Source organism: Mizuhopecten yessoensis, unplaced genomic scaffold, assembly GCF_002113885.1.
Source record: "Mizuhopecten yessoensis strain PY_sf001 unplaced genomic scaffold, ASM211388v2 scaffold7547, whole genome shotgun sequence".
Taxonomy (NCBI): domain Eukaryota; kingdom Metazoa; phylum Mollusca; class Bivalvia; order Pectinida; family Pectinidae; genus Mizuhopecten; species Mizuhopecten yessoensis.
Window position 1 is genome coordinate 166,832 of NW_018407102.1, and position 16,151 is coordinate 182,982.

At 33.3% G+C, this 16,151-nt stretch overlaps 1 protein-coding gene across 1 annotated transcript in view; it reads right to left on the reverse strand.

Annotated features, from left to right (window-relative positions):
- Window positions 1-15,462, reverse strand: part of LOC110453924 (CMT1A duplicated region transcript 1 protein-like) — a 33,031-nt gene extending 17,569 nt beyond the window's left edge. Inside the window, exons 1-2 of the mRNA XM_021503169.1 lie at window positions 15,119-15,462; window positions 12,251-12,900 (exon numbers count right to left, since the gene is read on the reverse strand). Coding sequence (XP_021358844.1) covers window positions 12,251-12,836 — 586 coding nt within the window. The 5' untranslated portion in view covers window positions 12,837-12,900; window positions 15,119-15,462. The remainder of the gene's footprint in view (window positions 1-12,250; window positions 12,901-15,118) is intronic.
- Between the last annotated feature and the right edge of the window lie 689 nt (window positions 15,463-16,151).

The window sequence follows — 16,151 nt, forward strand, 5'->3', positions numbered from 1 at the left end:
TGTATACATATTTATCTCCACTTCAATAGAATTGATTTTATATTTGTCTAGTACCTTATGGTAACGCTGAAATTATTTCACTCGTAAACGTTAGCCCTATTTTGTCATTAAAAGAACTTCAATCTTCAATAATAGGTGTTTTGCTTGTTAACCATGAAAGAAACATACCAAGACATTTATACCAACAGTTTACCTTCACCATGGTACGATATATTGTTATCCATAAAAATACATCCATGATAACTATTTTTATCGATTTTTTTTTTGTCAAATCCAAATATGATAATAACAAATTTCTTCAGAAGAAATTGCACATTGCCTTCTAAAAACAGCTTAGGTATACTGTACACAACTTCGTTTAGTCATTGTTACGTCTTCGTAACTCAATGGCCATTTTTATGCGGCACTCAGATAAAATGTCAAAATTTTGACAATGGAAAAGATGAAAGAAAAAACAAAGAAGACAATCCAGAACCAGGTATCTATAGGGAAGGGAGACAATCAAAACCTGTACTGTAGGACATGTCAATATTCCTGTACATGGTTTACTGCATATCTACATCAACAATCTGACAGCTCAGATTGTTTATATAATGTCTACATGCATAGGTCACTACATTGTGCATCAGGTTTAGCAATCCAAATAATCTAGGCAATAAAATCAGTTATCATTATTGATAGTACCTTTATAGTAAATCTTCTAAGAGATTTAGTAGCAATGCAAAAATATCTATCATTCTTCAATTAAAAGTTATCTTAAACATATGCTATTGTACAGTAAATACACCTTTCATAAAGGAAGACACTGAAACTAAGATCTGGGGTCTGGTGATGAATATCTTCAGTGTAGATTAAAGCTCTTCTTGTAGAAACCCCCAGCTATACTTATATTAGGACGATTGGACAAAATTATTCAGAAAATCCTGGTAAATCAAACACAAGGTTCAAATGTGACGTAGGGATTCTGATAAGCTTTTAATGCTTAATTTTCAGCCTTTAAAATTGAACTATATTTACCATGCCAGTATACCATTTTAAAATTGGACACGATCATCAGAAGTTGGGGATTCTGATAAAATTTAAATGCTGAAGTGTTCAGTCTACAAATTTGAATGTTATTTATTGAACCTATTATTCAATTTTTACTGAACCTATTATTCAATTGTGAATGTTTACCATTTCACCAAAATTTGAAAATTTTAATAACATCTTAATATTAAAGTAATAAAAGCAGCCTACAAAATTTAATATTATTTACCGTACATGTTCATGACATGTACAATGGTCAGAGTTAAAATCCCTGTATATACTGTTCACCAATGGCTGGGGAATCTGATAATAAAATCTGTAATCTCAGATGAATAGCTCAACAGTTACATGGGAAACTGTCACACATATTGAATGCATAAGCCTGGTAAATTGGTTTCAATGTAGCCACTCAGAGATGAATGATGACCCTAATAATTTAATATAAATGTACTTTTAGCTTCAGCTCCTCCCTCTGCTGGTCTAAGGAACACAACAGACAACCATTATACCTTACTGGGGTTTATAGATCCTTGGTCAGGCTGGCCGATAGTTCAGTTGGTGTACCGTATATAACTCAATAAAAGTGCCTTGGTCGTACATACAAGTCAAATAATAAAAAAATACAAGTTTTTTACAATTAATTTTACATTACAGTGGTAGATAGCTCAACCAGGTTGACCTTACCCTAGGTCAACAGAGTTCTACATCTTCTACGTTTGTTCTCTTGCCATGTTATAACCTGGTAAAATGGCACGGATTTGTTTATGATAAGACATTGATTTGTACCGTCTGCTCTGATTACACAGTCATAATTGATTAATTATGTCTAACACCGAAGTAATATTATCAATAAAATTCTGTTATTGGGATTTTTCTATGATCTTCTTTCCACAGGGGCCTATACATTTTCAATTTGGACAATTTTACAGCACTCTCACAAAAGTTACATGTAGAAAATAAACTGCATTTATGGAACTTTTTTCCAAAGAAAAATCCCCAAATTTACCAAGAAAAACTTCACTGCATTATTGACAATATTTCAGATGGATTGGATTTTGAAGTTTAATACTTTAATTGAAAAATAGTTACCATGATTCAGACTTAATTTCTGAGGCAAATGAAACATGCTCCAGATTCCCAATTGCGCTACGTATACTAGGACCTCAAAGGGCCATGTAAAATGACTCCTATGACATAGCAAAACAATTGTTAGTGGCAAAGATCTAAACCTGATATCCTAAAAACACAAAAAGACTATTTTTTGCCAGATCAATCATATTCCAGACCAACAATATTTTCTAGTTTGTTGATAACGTCACTTTGGTCGGCCCTGTCATGTTCCCCGTTTTTCCAAAATAGAAAGATATTCATAATCGTTCTATTTCCTCTGAAGGATGAAGGATCAATACGGCTAACAATACCCGTTCAATGGGCCATTTATCAGCCACTAAAGTCAATATGATGTCATAACAACTGTAGAAAAATTGGCATTGTTTGGTAATTCAATAACGGTAATGGCCAATTTCTCTGAAGCTTGCCAAGATGAGCTTGATAAGCTTAATACATGTTTTACAGAAAATTTTGATTTTGTGGATTTTTTTAAACCATGTCGAATTTCAAAGTTTAAAAAAGTTAGTTTATTGCTTCATTGGCCAGCAATGGTGAAGTCGTATAAGGGCCTGACAATGATTATAATTAAGGGTCAATTACAAGGAATTTCAAAGATTAAAACAGGATGTTTACTGTATATAGATTCAAATTCATATCATGAAAGTCAATATTTAATGGTTTTATGGTGTAAAAAAGTCCATGTCCATTTTTAAAATCGAATTCTAGTGAAGGATAATAGCAAATATCGTACGTACATGAAGAAATTATTTTTCTTTAGCTAAGCTAACTAGACTTCAATGTTAGATCCTGGTCATAGAATTCTGTGTAAAATCTATAGAATACGATCCATCAAATACCAAGAACACACATCTAGGTATTTCAGTTCTCACAAAGCCACAAACAGATCAAGGTTGAGTAGAAAATCAATTTACGTGAACAGAGTTGAAGTAAAATAGAAATAATATACAATGGCATCTATACAGCCTCAATAGCATTCGAGGTACTTCAACTCTGATCCTGCTCATTGTTTTCAAATGGAAACTATCAATTATCAAGTTTTTTACATTCTCAAATCAACAGCTCAACAATAGTATTTTACAACAGAAATTGTTTGATGTCTTTGGCTCTGTTCATACATATAATATATATAATTTCGTCCACATAAAAGTTGTTGGGTTTTTCAACTTCATCAATAAAAACTGAAAACAGTCTAGCCAAAGACAAGGTGGGAAGGCAATGAATTATTGAGTCTTCTTTTTATTCTGTTTATTTTTCATAATTAAATTTTGCTTATAACATGCAGTATTTAGTTTTAAGATTACATGATAACATCAAAACCAACACCTACGAGCAAGTTAATGAAATGCTACTTATAATCTGATTGGTTGAAATATGACAATATAAATATTAATTTGCACTAAAATATTAGTCAGAACTTGATGCACAAATAAGTTTGCATTAAAACAATGTTTTTATTTTAACTTTTAACTGAACTACAAGAATGAACAAAATCTTTTACCTGTTTAACCTAGATGGATTATATATTTGAAACAATTTGTGTAAATCTGAAAAAAATCTCATATTTTAATTAGGTATTTCACAGTCATATAAACCAAAACAATATCTTTGCTGTGACTTATAAAACTAATAGAACCATCTAATTTCTAAAATATTTATAGTTTGGGCTCGGTAGTTTGTAATGCGGGCAGCAGGTCAATTTTGGTCTTGCCAATGTACTCAGAGCAACAGGGCACCAATAGCTACAGGTGGCACCATAAGTTGTGGAGAAACATACATCATTGTGTACATATACATGTACTGGATGCAAAATACAAAAGGATTAAACCTATAATATCGTGATAAGAAATACAATACAATATAAAACAATAGTACACAAGTACATCAAAAGGAACATAGTAAACCAATCTTAACTTTGATGTTCTCTGTTTGATACAATGCCTTCAACTTCCATATAACTCAGTAAACAAAATATTTCCATAATTATACAATCACTCCTTACACATTGAGGTATTGTAAATATAGGCCTACAGTTGCCAGAATTGTGCTCCGTTTAATCAGAGCTAAATATCGAAAGTTCATTGTCATTGAACCTGAAGTTTGTGCTTCTATTTGTTAATGCTTTGTTTGATGGCTTAACAAGACGTAGACGAAATAATACAATAATCTTGAAGACTTTGTGTAATGAATATAGGGATTTTGCAGTCTCAGGCCCCAAAGAAAGACTTTTGAAGTCATAGAACCTACTGAAAGCCTTGTTGTTGACATCAAAATCTTGCCACTAGGGTCAATATTTCCTAATATCCATCACACAGAGGTGGTACATTAGATATCAAGGACCTCTTAGAGAACCAACCTTGTTGTTTTAATTTCTCAGAAGCATAAAGTGATCCTTTGGTCACTTTTGTGTGATGGTTTCAAAAGGAATTGTAAGTAAGAAATTGTCAATTTTTATAATAATTTGATGGATTTAGTATGATTGCCCGTGACTTAAACTTACTGACTTACTTTGACTTTGAGAATTTTGTGAAGGTTTCTAGACATTCTAATTTCTCCAAATTGCAAGTGCTCTGAGGTAACTGAGTTGTTGAAATGAAATACCTTCTGTATTCAAGCATGACCTATCACAGTACATTTACCTACTGGAAACTCAAATACTATTTCATATGAAAAACCCCTAATTAAAACTAACTGCTTCATTTCAATCAAATATTTGGTAAAATGCGTTTAAAAGAAAAAAGAAACATAAGAAACATAACTGTATAAAATTGAAATAACGTTATAAAATCCTATCTCTGTTAAGATCTACTTCAGAAAAATTTAAAAAAAAATCCTTTAAGCATAAGTGCTTGTGCCTTGTTTTCATTTCAAAGTGTAGATTGAAATTTTAATAATGAATACTGACAAAATAAAATACATATACGTTAAAAGCTTTCAATTAAAATGTTCTTTATAAAGAAATGTTTGTTTTCTATGTGTCTTTTTAGACATGAATTGTAAGTGTTGACACATTAGTGAGAGTACTGGGGTGAATAGTGTAATATCTTAACAGTAGTACCTGTATACCATAGTTGTGTATTATACTCTGCAGGACAACACTCATTTAGGGGTATTCCCAGCTTCCCAATTGTCTAGTATATTGGACTTTAAGTATTCAGTATATTGAATCTTAAATGGATAGTGTTCCAGGAACAAATTATACTTTCATATTTATTTTGAATAAGAAAGGCAAACAGTTTTGAATTTCATGTTGAAAAACATCTATTCTAAATAACTATCTCCTTATTTACCTGAAAATGATGTAACAGGTGGTAGTAAATAAGAAAAGATTTCAAGTAATATGTTAAAGGCAAATAACTGAAATTCACTCACTGCAATAATTTTCTAAAAATTTAAACTTAACTCCAAAATGCGATGATACTAATTGTTTGCCTGATTTTCCTAGTATGTGCTGGGAAAACAAATTTCCTTTAGAACATCCTTAAAACTGAGACAGTAACTGCAGACTTTAAGTCTTCATAAGTAAAGACATAACAATATCCCTAATTTAGCTCTATCAGAATATCGAGCATATACCACACTGTAAGAGGAATATGATATTGTACTACATAGCTCTATAGTCATTTATACTTTATATGTATTATTGAAAATCAATTTTCAAAAACGGAAGAATGGACTATACCAAAATAATCTAATACACTATATAGTACGGTATTGTTTAGGTATATACATACCTTGTTCATTGTTAAACTATTAAAAGAAATAATAGAGTGTGTTAATTGGTGAAGAACAAAACGGTCAATTTGTGTCCAGTGCGGATGAGCGATTTTCCAAGGGGTGATAATCAGTCAAATAAATGAATGACGATGACCTTTGACTGGAGACCTGGAAAATGTTGTATCGGCTTGCTCTCACGTCGTATGCCAGACCAATACACAGATTGGTCGTTTTGTTTCCAAGTTTTGAGTGACCCCAGGATCATTTTACCATAAGGTAGACTGAAAAGGTTCATGGACCTACATTAAAATTTCACAGCATGTAGTCTCTCTCAAAGTGGTTTCTGCCAAACAAGGGTACAAAGTCAATAACATTGATTTCCACACAAAGCGTTTCGATCTCCAGAAACCCAGCTCTTTATCTATACACGATTGATTGTGTTGTGTCGTCATGACGTATACCAAGGTATTTTACTGATAATTTGTTTTCGTATTATTGAGCAACATACCGTATTTATCCTATTTTGTTGATGAACCACAAACGCATGAATACAATAATAAAGGCTGTAAAACTCAATACATATAGACACACGCAGGAGAATTTCCAATAAGTCTAATGGGTTTTTGATATCCAAAACCACCATTGGACAGTTAGCTCTATAAGCCATGAAGCCATGTACATAAGGTCTTCAACAAAAGTGTTTTTTCTGTAAGTGTAGATCATTTAGTATTGTAAAGCTTTTTTGCAATATTCTGAATATACATTTTTAACTTTAGGCAGGGTGTGACTTACAATTTTTAAATTATTTAGATTATTATACAGGCTCATCAAAAAGTGGTGCCTTCTACCCTTCCTAGCCCGATTATCAAAAAGAAAGAAAAAAGAAAAAAAAATGTTTCCTTATACTTCCTATCATGTAAAAATTACCAAGATAGAAGTATTCTAGTTGTATGTATACTTTTATTATTAAATTACTGATGACATGAAGAAAGCTGTTTGTTTCAAATTCAAACAAGAATTGTTTTAAAAAATAAAATCTGGGGATTCAAAAACTTTATATGAAATTCATAACTTGTGATGTAAAGTGTTAAAAAGAAAAAATATAAAAAATAATAATAAAAGCCAAATAATGACTGATTGATAAAAAAAAAAACTCATTCTATATTTCAATGCAAAATTATTTTTTTGTCAAATCAAATCAGAGGAGCCCTATTACTTGAGAGCACCAGCACAATACAGGCAGCAGACATGCTTTTTGTGAACAATGGCATACTTTAATGTAGTGTATACATATATATATATCTTAAACCTGTAGATCAGTTTTCCCACGACAGGTGAAAAAACATGTACGTAAAATACGGTTTACACTTAATGAAATCCACTTTAAAAGACTTTGTAGATAAGAACTTAATCCATAATAAATAAGTCATGTTCAGACATTGACAATGTTTTATAAGTTACAATAAGACTTAAGATAATGCATGTTGGGGGCCTCTGCTTGTAAAACACGTACTGCCATACCTTATAATCTTAATGTGTGTCCAGTTATTGATATTTCAATCCTGTATAAGCTACTGAACTTCTATGAACTCTTTTAAAAAAAGGAAGAATTTTTATTTCCATCTTTGGAAATACAAAATGTACTATGTATTATAATTTAAATCTATATATTTATGTATGTATATTTATACATACTTCCAAGCTCAAAAAAGGTTTACCAACAAACCAAAGGTCAGTTTTTATAGCCTCTGATCTACAGGCCTTGGATTTTTTCTTAAGCCAGCTCATTCTGTAAGGAACAAGTGCTGTGGGAAGGCAACATTCTTTTTGAATATATGTACCGGTATGTACATCAAATTTTGATATTATTGTTTTCTTATATGCTCCAGAAATTTAAAAAAAGGGTAACATTTATGTAAGAAACAATTCAAACCATTGAGATATGATAATATATATGTTAATTTCAAAAAGTATATCATCATTTTCAATACTCCAGAAAGATTTTTTGGGGGTTTCAGATCAAAATGACTGAAAAGGTCATATCATATACTCTTACTTATAAACCCCTTCTCTTCTGGCAAATTATTCAAAAGTTAAAAATTTGATTGTCCTAAAATTGTTTTTACTTCTGTTCACATATTAAAGATGTTTACAGATATTTTCTGATAACCAGAAATCAATATACTTGAAGTCATTGTTTACGAGATACATACAAGACAATGTCAATAACTATAAAATGTAACAAGAAATAAGGCTATCAATATATCAATAATTTCCATAACAATTTGAAACACCTGCAAGAAATTGTCAATACAACTTCTACAAAATGAGACGAAAACATATTGCTATCAACACACATCAATAATTCCCATAAAATATCTGCTTTGGAAGTCATAAAATATCTACTCCGGATGTTACAACCCTGTTAGGTCTTTGATGAGATTGTATATTATCCGGTTTGCACCTCTCATAGATCTATTAAGCAGTCATGACAAGAATAAGAACTGAACGAAAAATCCATTTGTATCGCATATGCGTTCTGAAGAAATCACCACTTCAAAGCAATCACCCACATAATAGCTTTGCTGTCTGTTTCATTATTTTCCAATTTCCAGATGCATCTAGATTTTTCCTTTGATAAAAATAGCAGAAATATATTGATTACAACAAGACCAGATTTTCTTCGCTCGTAAAAAAACCAATTCAGGATTGTACGGAGAAAAATTAAACAACTGGATTTCATAACACCATTTTAAATGTTGGAAATAAGCTTTTCAATCATTATGTAAAACAATGAAAAATATTTTATCTTATCTTTTGGTTCATAACGCATTTCAAAGAAACTTATCGACCAAAGAGTTGTGCCATTTTAGTTTTAGCAGTAACAAAGTCACATTTCTCGTTGGTCACAACTTTCATCAGGAATCAAAGGTCAACAAGAACTATTCGAAAATTTCCTTCGAAATTTGAATTTGACATCATAACATGATTGGTCCCCTAATTATTCATTTATTTATTTTTTAAATATAGTTTATTAGGTGTTTTAGGGTAATGGAGATTCACCACTGCTCATCAGTGATAAAATGTTAGATGTAACTTGAATGATCAGAGATTTTAAATCATTGTCTTCCTTCTTGTATATTAGTCTCGACCAAGTCACACTATAAAACAATTGTTCATTCATTGTATTTGAACAAACAATGGATGAACTATTGTCTTTGAAATATAAATAATTATCGGGTGGAGACAAAGATTATTCATTTATCTTTTTAACTTTTGTATTAAGACTTAAATGATCCTTTTTGAAAATCTCCACTCCACAATTCCAGCATAAAGCAAACAGTATAGCTGTTTTATGGAATTCTACTGATCAGTAGATTTTTTTTCCAACCAAAATATCTGATTCTGGAGATTTGACAAAAGTCAAAGCTAACAAAATACTAAGTAGACCTGATGGATGCTCAGGTAGATTTTTTTTCCAACCAAAATATCTGATTCTGGAGATTTGACAAAAGTCAAAGCTAACAAAATACTAAGTAGACCTGATGGATGCTCCACAAAACATGCTCGACTCGTAACACATTTATTGTGTCAATGCAAGGCAATGTAACAGACGAGTATTTTAATAGGGACACAAGTTGTGGTACTCATGCACAAATAACTTAACTTGTTCTTGTGGCCCAAAGATTTCACAAATCTACCATGTGTACATTGTTCTTCAAATGTAAAAAGCTCAGACAAGGTTTGCGTGACCCATTATTGTTTATTACCAGTTATTTAACTACTCTGCAGTATGCTTCAGACAAAAATTGATTGAATCTACCCAACTGTATAACGAAATAAATCTGATAAAAGTCCAGCTCAAATTAAGTCTGTGCTTCACTGTAATTGTTTTAATGATATGTATATTAAAACCATCACTGCATGAAATTAAGCCGATAACTTCCCACAAAAACTTGAGCTTGATTCTCTTTTGAATCTCAAAGTGAATAGCTGTTTAAGTTTTGAGAAGCAAAATCTGCTGACATAACATATTAAAAAACAGCACTGGGTTTATAGTTTAAGGACCCCTGTCCCACTCAATGTGTTTTTTCCTATATACAGTAGCCTCCCCTTAATTTCCTTAAGGATCCCTGTCCCACTGCACTGTGTTTTTTCCTATATTCAGTAACCTCCCCTTAATTTCCTTTCTGATATAACTGTAGCACTGTTTGTCCCAGATTTCTCTGTCCACCAGCTCAGGTAGCTCATTCAGTAAGAGTCGTAGTATATATATCAATTTGTATAGTCCAGGGTTCCGATCCCGGTCTACCCCTGCTGATTATTTTACATGGAAAACACTGTTGTTGATTATATTTTCATTTATTTCATCTTCATTATTTGTCATTAAAGTCCCATAAGGTATGGTTTTCTTATCAGAAATGATTTATCTAAACCACAGTCATGCCAGAAAACAGAATTTCCAACAGTTTTTTCCTCAAGTAATCCTCGTGTTTGTCCTCTAATGATAAGTCCCTACATATTTATACCATTTTTAAATGTGGAATGACAAATTAACACAATGCCATGCAACCAGTCTACTCATTATTTTCAATAAAAGTACAAGGTATTTTTTTATTTTATTTTTTCACAAAACCAAATCTGAATCAATCTACCTGGTATACAATGTTTATTTTTCAGAGAATCAAAAGAATTCATCTTGAATATGTGTTCTTGACACTAAATTGTGAAGTTACTATATCAATTTTTATTATTCAAATAAATATGTACAGTTCTCAAACATCTAGACTGTATGTACAGAATATAGTCAAACAAATACATGTATACAGTGTATATACAGAAGGACTGAAGTCAAAGTACCTAACATACAACGGGAGAGAATTTCACACTCAACAACCTCCAACCCACTGATACCTATAGTCTACAATTCCAAATTTGAGAAATTTATTAATTAAATTTAAGTTATTCAATATTTCCCATCAAATTTTCATCACAGAGGCAATTTAAAAAAATATTTCTACCTGAACATGTATCTTTTTGATGTCACAGCCATAAATTTAAGGGAAATGGATTAATATTTTACCCCCTTGATGTAACCTTTTCCTCAAGAGACCTATGCAGAGTTTTAAGAATAAAGACTGTTAAATGTTGGAATGTTTTCTTAAATTATGGACATATAATTAAGACAGATAATGGTATGAACACTTTAAATGGCTTAGAGTCTTAGTGACTGCTATACAAATGTTTAATTACACATGATTGCTTTGAAGTTTTTATTCAAAAAACCTGACGAAACACTATACCTGGATTTTAAACCAAACTTTAATAAGTTCAGCCAGAGGTCTTCTTAATTACACATACTTTTTTCTAGTGCAATTTATTACTTCATCGGGTGAAACGATTACAGGATAAAAACTTAACTCTGAAAGAGCACTCAATAATAGCTAATACCATTTTAATTATAATTTTGTCATGTCACTTATGTCGAGACTTAAAAAAAAAAAGAGAAATATTGTGTAACGTGTCCTGGTAACGGTAAAAATGGAAAGATAAAATATCCTCGATTACATGTTGACTGTTACAATATGACTGAAAAAATATTCCTCTTTTAAAACTGAGCTCAGTTGATTGAAAAGTACAATGTATAAGATTCTTTGAAAAAACATAACACATTATTTTTTCATTGATGAAAAGTTCCATCAGTGGTAAATAATAAGATTTAGGGGGAATCAGGTTTAGTAGATCTAGATCCAGGCCACTGGCCTTCCACACAGACCGAAAGCTTTGTTTACTTCATACACATCTTCACAAGCCTAGGCTTACGATCCACTCACTCACTCTACAATTCAGTCTCTACTCTTCACTTAAAGAGCAGGTAGACTGGATCGTACCAGATCGTAACCATTGGCTAGCGAAGATTCTCCCTACAGTGAGAACGGAATTTTCTGAGTTGTTATTATATATATATAAAATGTAATCAACGCCTGTCACCATAATTATACAGTTCTTTGGGTTTTTTAATCCCTTGGCTATAGGACTCCTATCTCAATCATAAAGAGGACATCACTGCTGAGAATGAAATAAAAGTAGGCGATGTCCACTACATGTGTACATAGAACACTTGTTTCAAAAGCAACTACGTATACATACATATAGATTTCAAGAACAAGCATGAACATTGATTACCGGTATTATCATGTAGATAGTTTTGATACATTTGGTGAACTGCTTTGAGATGACCTAAGAACTAGGGTCTTTTATCAAAAATTCAATTTTGGATGAAAACTTTTTGTCCAACAACCAGTCTTAACAAAAATTTGGATGCTGAAAACAAATTTGATGAATACTGATCAATATATACTGTAACGGTACATACCTGCTGCAAAGGATGCTGCTCTCTCTTCAGACACCAACAGGGTTCGCGCTTGGATCCCCAGCGTATGGAGCAGATGGCTGTCGCAAAGCTGTAGCAAAGACATTGCATAGTTCGCTTTTGACCAATAGTTGGCCTTCTGAAACCAATTCCATGTTGTAAAGATGAAAGCCTCGACCTCTTTAGTTGGAACAGCACGATCTGAACTGAGAGATGCCCTATCTGTCTGTAGGCTTGGAGCTGTTCGACTCCTGGCATACGTGAAATCTTTACACAACAAGGGCTGTAACAAAGTCACCATCTGCTGCAGCAAATCTACACTTTGAAACCTTCTCATTAAACCTAGCATAAAACGTTTTTTTGAATGATCTCCAAATTTTTCCAACCATTCTTTCGCCTCTTTTAGTTTGGCATTTAACTGGCATGATTCACACTGTCCACACGCCTTTTTGGTGTTGACACAGCGCATGTGCAATGCCTGTCCGATGTTGAACTCGAAGAGTTCTGCATTGTTATTAGGGTGTTTCATCACCCCATCACTCAGGCTGGACATGCTGGTGTGAGGGATTTGTTGACACACCTCGACCATGGCCTAAATAACACTCTAGTAGTTCAGTGGTATGTCATCAATGTCGTTGTCACTTTTCTCTTATCTGCAAAAATGATTGAAAATAACATGGATTGTCTTTGAAATTTGAATAAATGAAAGTCTAGTCACTAATAATTTAAGAACATAAGTGATGCTTTTTAGGTGTTCAGGAATGAAGATGTCTCTCAGTCAATTTGATTTTTTCTGTTCTTACTTAAGCACAAACTTATATAATAACCATTGATGTCCCGGCCCATATAATCTCTACACTATCAATCATTATATATAAATACATTTTGCTCTCTAGAAAGGAAACAATCTTCATTTATATAAATATTTACATAATATCAATATACCTCATCTATAAAACTCCCTCATTCAACATTTCATCCCTATCTATACTACTAACTCAGTCAATTATCCCCACCCACCCTAAACTCGTTCAATGGTCCCGTCCTCAACTTGGTCAATGATTTCATTCCCCCTAAACTTGGTCAATGATTCAATCCCCCCTAAACTTGGTCAATGATTCCATCCCCCCTAAACTTGGTCAATGATTCCATCCCCCTTAAACTTGGTCAATGAAACATTCCCTCCTAGGTCAATTATCCCCTTCCCAACTCAGTCGTTGTACACCTCTCCAAATCCCCTACTCAGTAAATGATCCCTTTCCTTAATCAGTCGTTGTACTCCTCTCCAAATTCCCCTTCTCAGTAAATGATCCCCTTCCTTAATCAGTCCTTGTACTCCTCTCCAAATCCCCTATTCAGTAAATGATCCCCTTCCTTAATCAGTCAATTATCTTCTCCCCTTTGGTCAATGATCCAATTGCCATTTATGCTACAAACTCTGTCAATGAACGACAATCTATAAATTACGAATTTGGTCGGTGATCCTTTTCCAATCTACAAATGTACACCACTCCTTGACCCCCATATATACTAAAAGCTTGGTGCCCTCCTAATGCATACATCAAACTGGCCCATCTGCTACAAACTCTAGTCAATGATCCCCTCCCAAACTACAAATATACCCCTTTCCAAGCCCCTGTCCCCATACATATATTCTGTCTCTATCGTACAAACTTTATCAAATTTTCCTTCCCCATCTATACCCCTCTCCCATCTACTACTGAAGTCAATAAAACCTTCCCCAACAGCTAGTAGGCATCTACTTCCTCCCCAACCAAACCTACACATACTCCTCCTCCTCCTTCTCATTTCTCAAATCTTTACCTAAGCTACCTCTCTATCCCCCTACTCCATTCCCCACCCTTCTACCTACGCCACCTCTCTATCTACATCATCCTACTCCAATCCCCACCCCTCTACCTACATGCCACTTCTCTATCTACATCACTCCACCCCCAACACCCACCCAACTCATCTACGTATATGTACACCACCAATTTTAGTCCCCCAACTAGAAGGCATCTACACCCTCACCAACCAAACCTATACATCCTCATTTCCCCCATCCCAACCTACACCATTTTTTCATCTATACACCCGTCTCCATCCACACTTATAACTGCACCACCAATTTATAAAGTTTACAGTCTCTTCCCAATCTATACCCTTCCCATATTAACTCCATCCCCTTCTCGTCTATCCTCTCCAGTCCCTCTCCGTCTCTATCAACACTCCCTCCCCATCATAGGTATTAACATCTGAACCTCTAATGAGGGAGACCATGTATTGCTTCTTTTTTTTAAATGTTTCAATCCAGTAGAATTTTGGGCCTGATGAGTTGATGAATTATATCTTTCAAATCAGTTTTACAGTTTTGTTATTTAAACACCAACTGTATTTTCCAGATTTGAAATATCAACATGTTTTACCTGGTACCATAATGTGCATGTTACCTACATACAAAATGTTGAATATAAACATTTACTTACTGAAATATTAACAGCCTGCTAAAAGGACCTGGACTTTTTATAGTTTTGCCATTACTTTTTTTCGTTTTCAATTCAAAAATGTTTTAAACTTACAATTTACAGTAGTATCAATAATGTATTGCTTGTTTCTAATTTAATATTAATCAAGTCCCAAATGATCCATTATGAAGGCAATAAACATTGTAGAAATAAAACACTATTTTAATTAACCGCTGAATATAACACAGCTGAATAAATAATAAATGAAGATAGCAAAGTATCCTGATCAATATATTGTCAACAAAATTGGTCAATGCCATTTCTTTTGAATGACTCACAAAGTTTCTAATAACTTGACAACTGCAGTATCGTAGGACTTTTCTTTGGAAATACAGTCACTCACCTGGCAATGATAGAAATAGTTGGTAATCACACGGGCACAGGTGCGTAAGATACATACTAAACACACCCTAACTCTTTTACAAATACTGCAACACTGCCAATAGTTATATCAGACCTTACAGTATAGACTGCTATAAACAACACAAGGTCCTGTCAATCAAGTATCGATTTTGTATCACACAGACATCTCGCCCTTAAAGTTCCGTGAAGATGAGCTATGTATTGGAGAGTCCCGCCAGCAGCCTTAGCACTACATGACTGGTGTGTAACACAGTCATTACGAGGTGTGAATGCCAGCTCTACCGGTGCAACTACCTGTCAATGATGACGTCCCCAAGGTGACAACGCTTGTTTATGTCGCATACTGAGCCATGCGTAGCGCACTTGGTCGATAGTTTCGTAGTTGTCGCCAATGTTGGTCGTTGTATTTTGTTGTGTTTTATAACTTTACTCGATATCCCATTTACAGTTCAGAGTATATTCGATATATCTGGTTTTATTTAACTATTTATAATAGTCGACATTAACCTACAAAAAAATATTTTAAAGCAAACTAATGTAATTCCATATATGTATTTTATCAAGCATAGTCAGCTTTTCTTGTATCAAAACTTAAGTTCAAAAGCACAAAGTTGTGTTTTACTTTTATTTTTTATCGTATTGATACACACAGTGTGCAGGAATTAATGGAGTTGTATAATGAGTTTGCTTCTGGAGTAAGGAAATATGACAGATGTTAAAATAATAGAATATGTACAATGTACATTGAAACATTGTATTGTGGAAGCCTACCATGCAAGTCAATGTTAGGTACGGTAGCGTTATCAGGAAGAGGTTTGGTTTAATTAAAGATCGCTTAACGGTTTTGAAGGAGTGGGACATGAAACAAATTCGTTGACATGGACTCTAAATTTGATATCTAAACAGAACTTGTTCAAGGTTCCTCACCTCAAGGCGTTCAATACTAGATGGTTAAATTGAGTTAGTTGGGGAAAAGGTGCGTGTTTGTGGGGTGCGTGTGTGTTTGGGGGGGG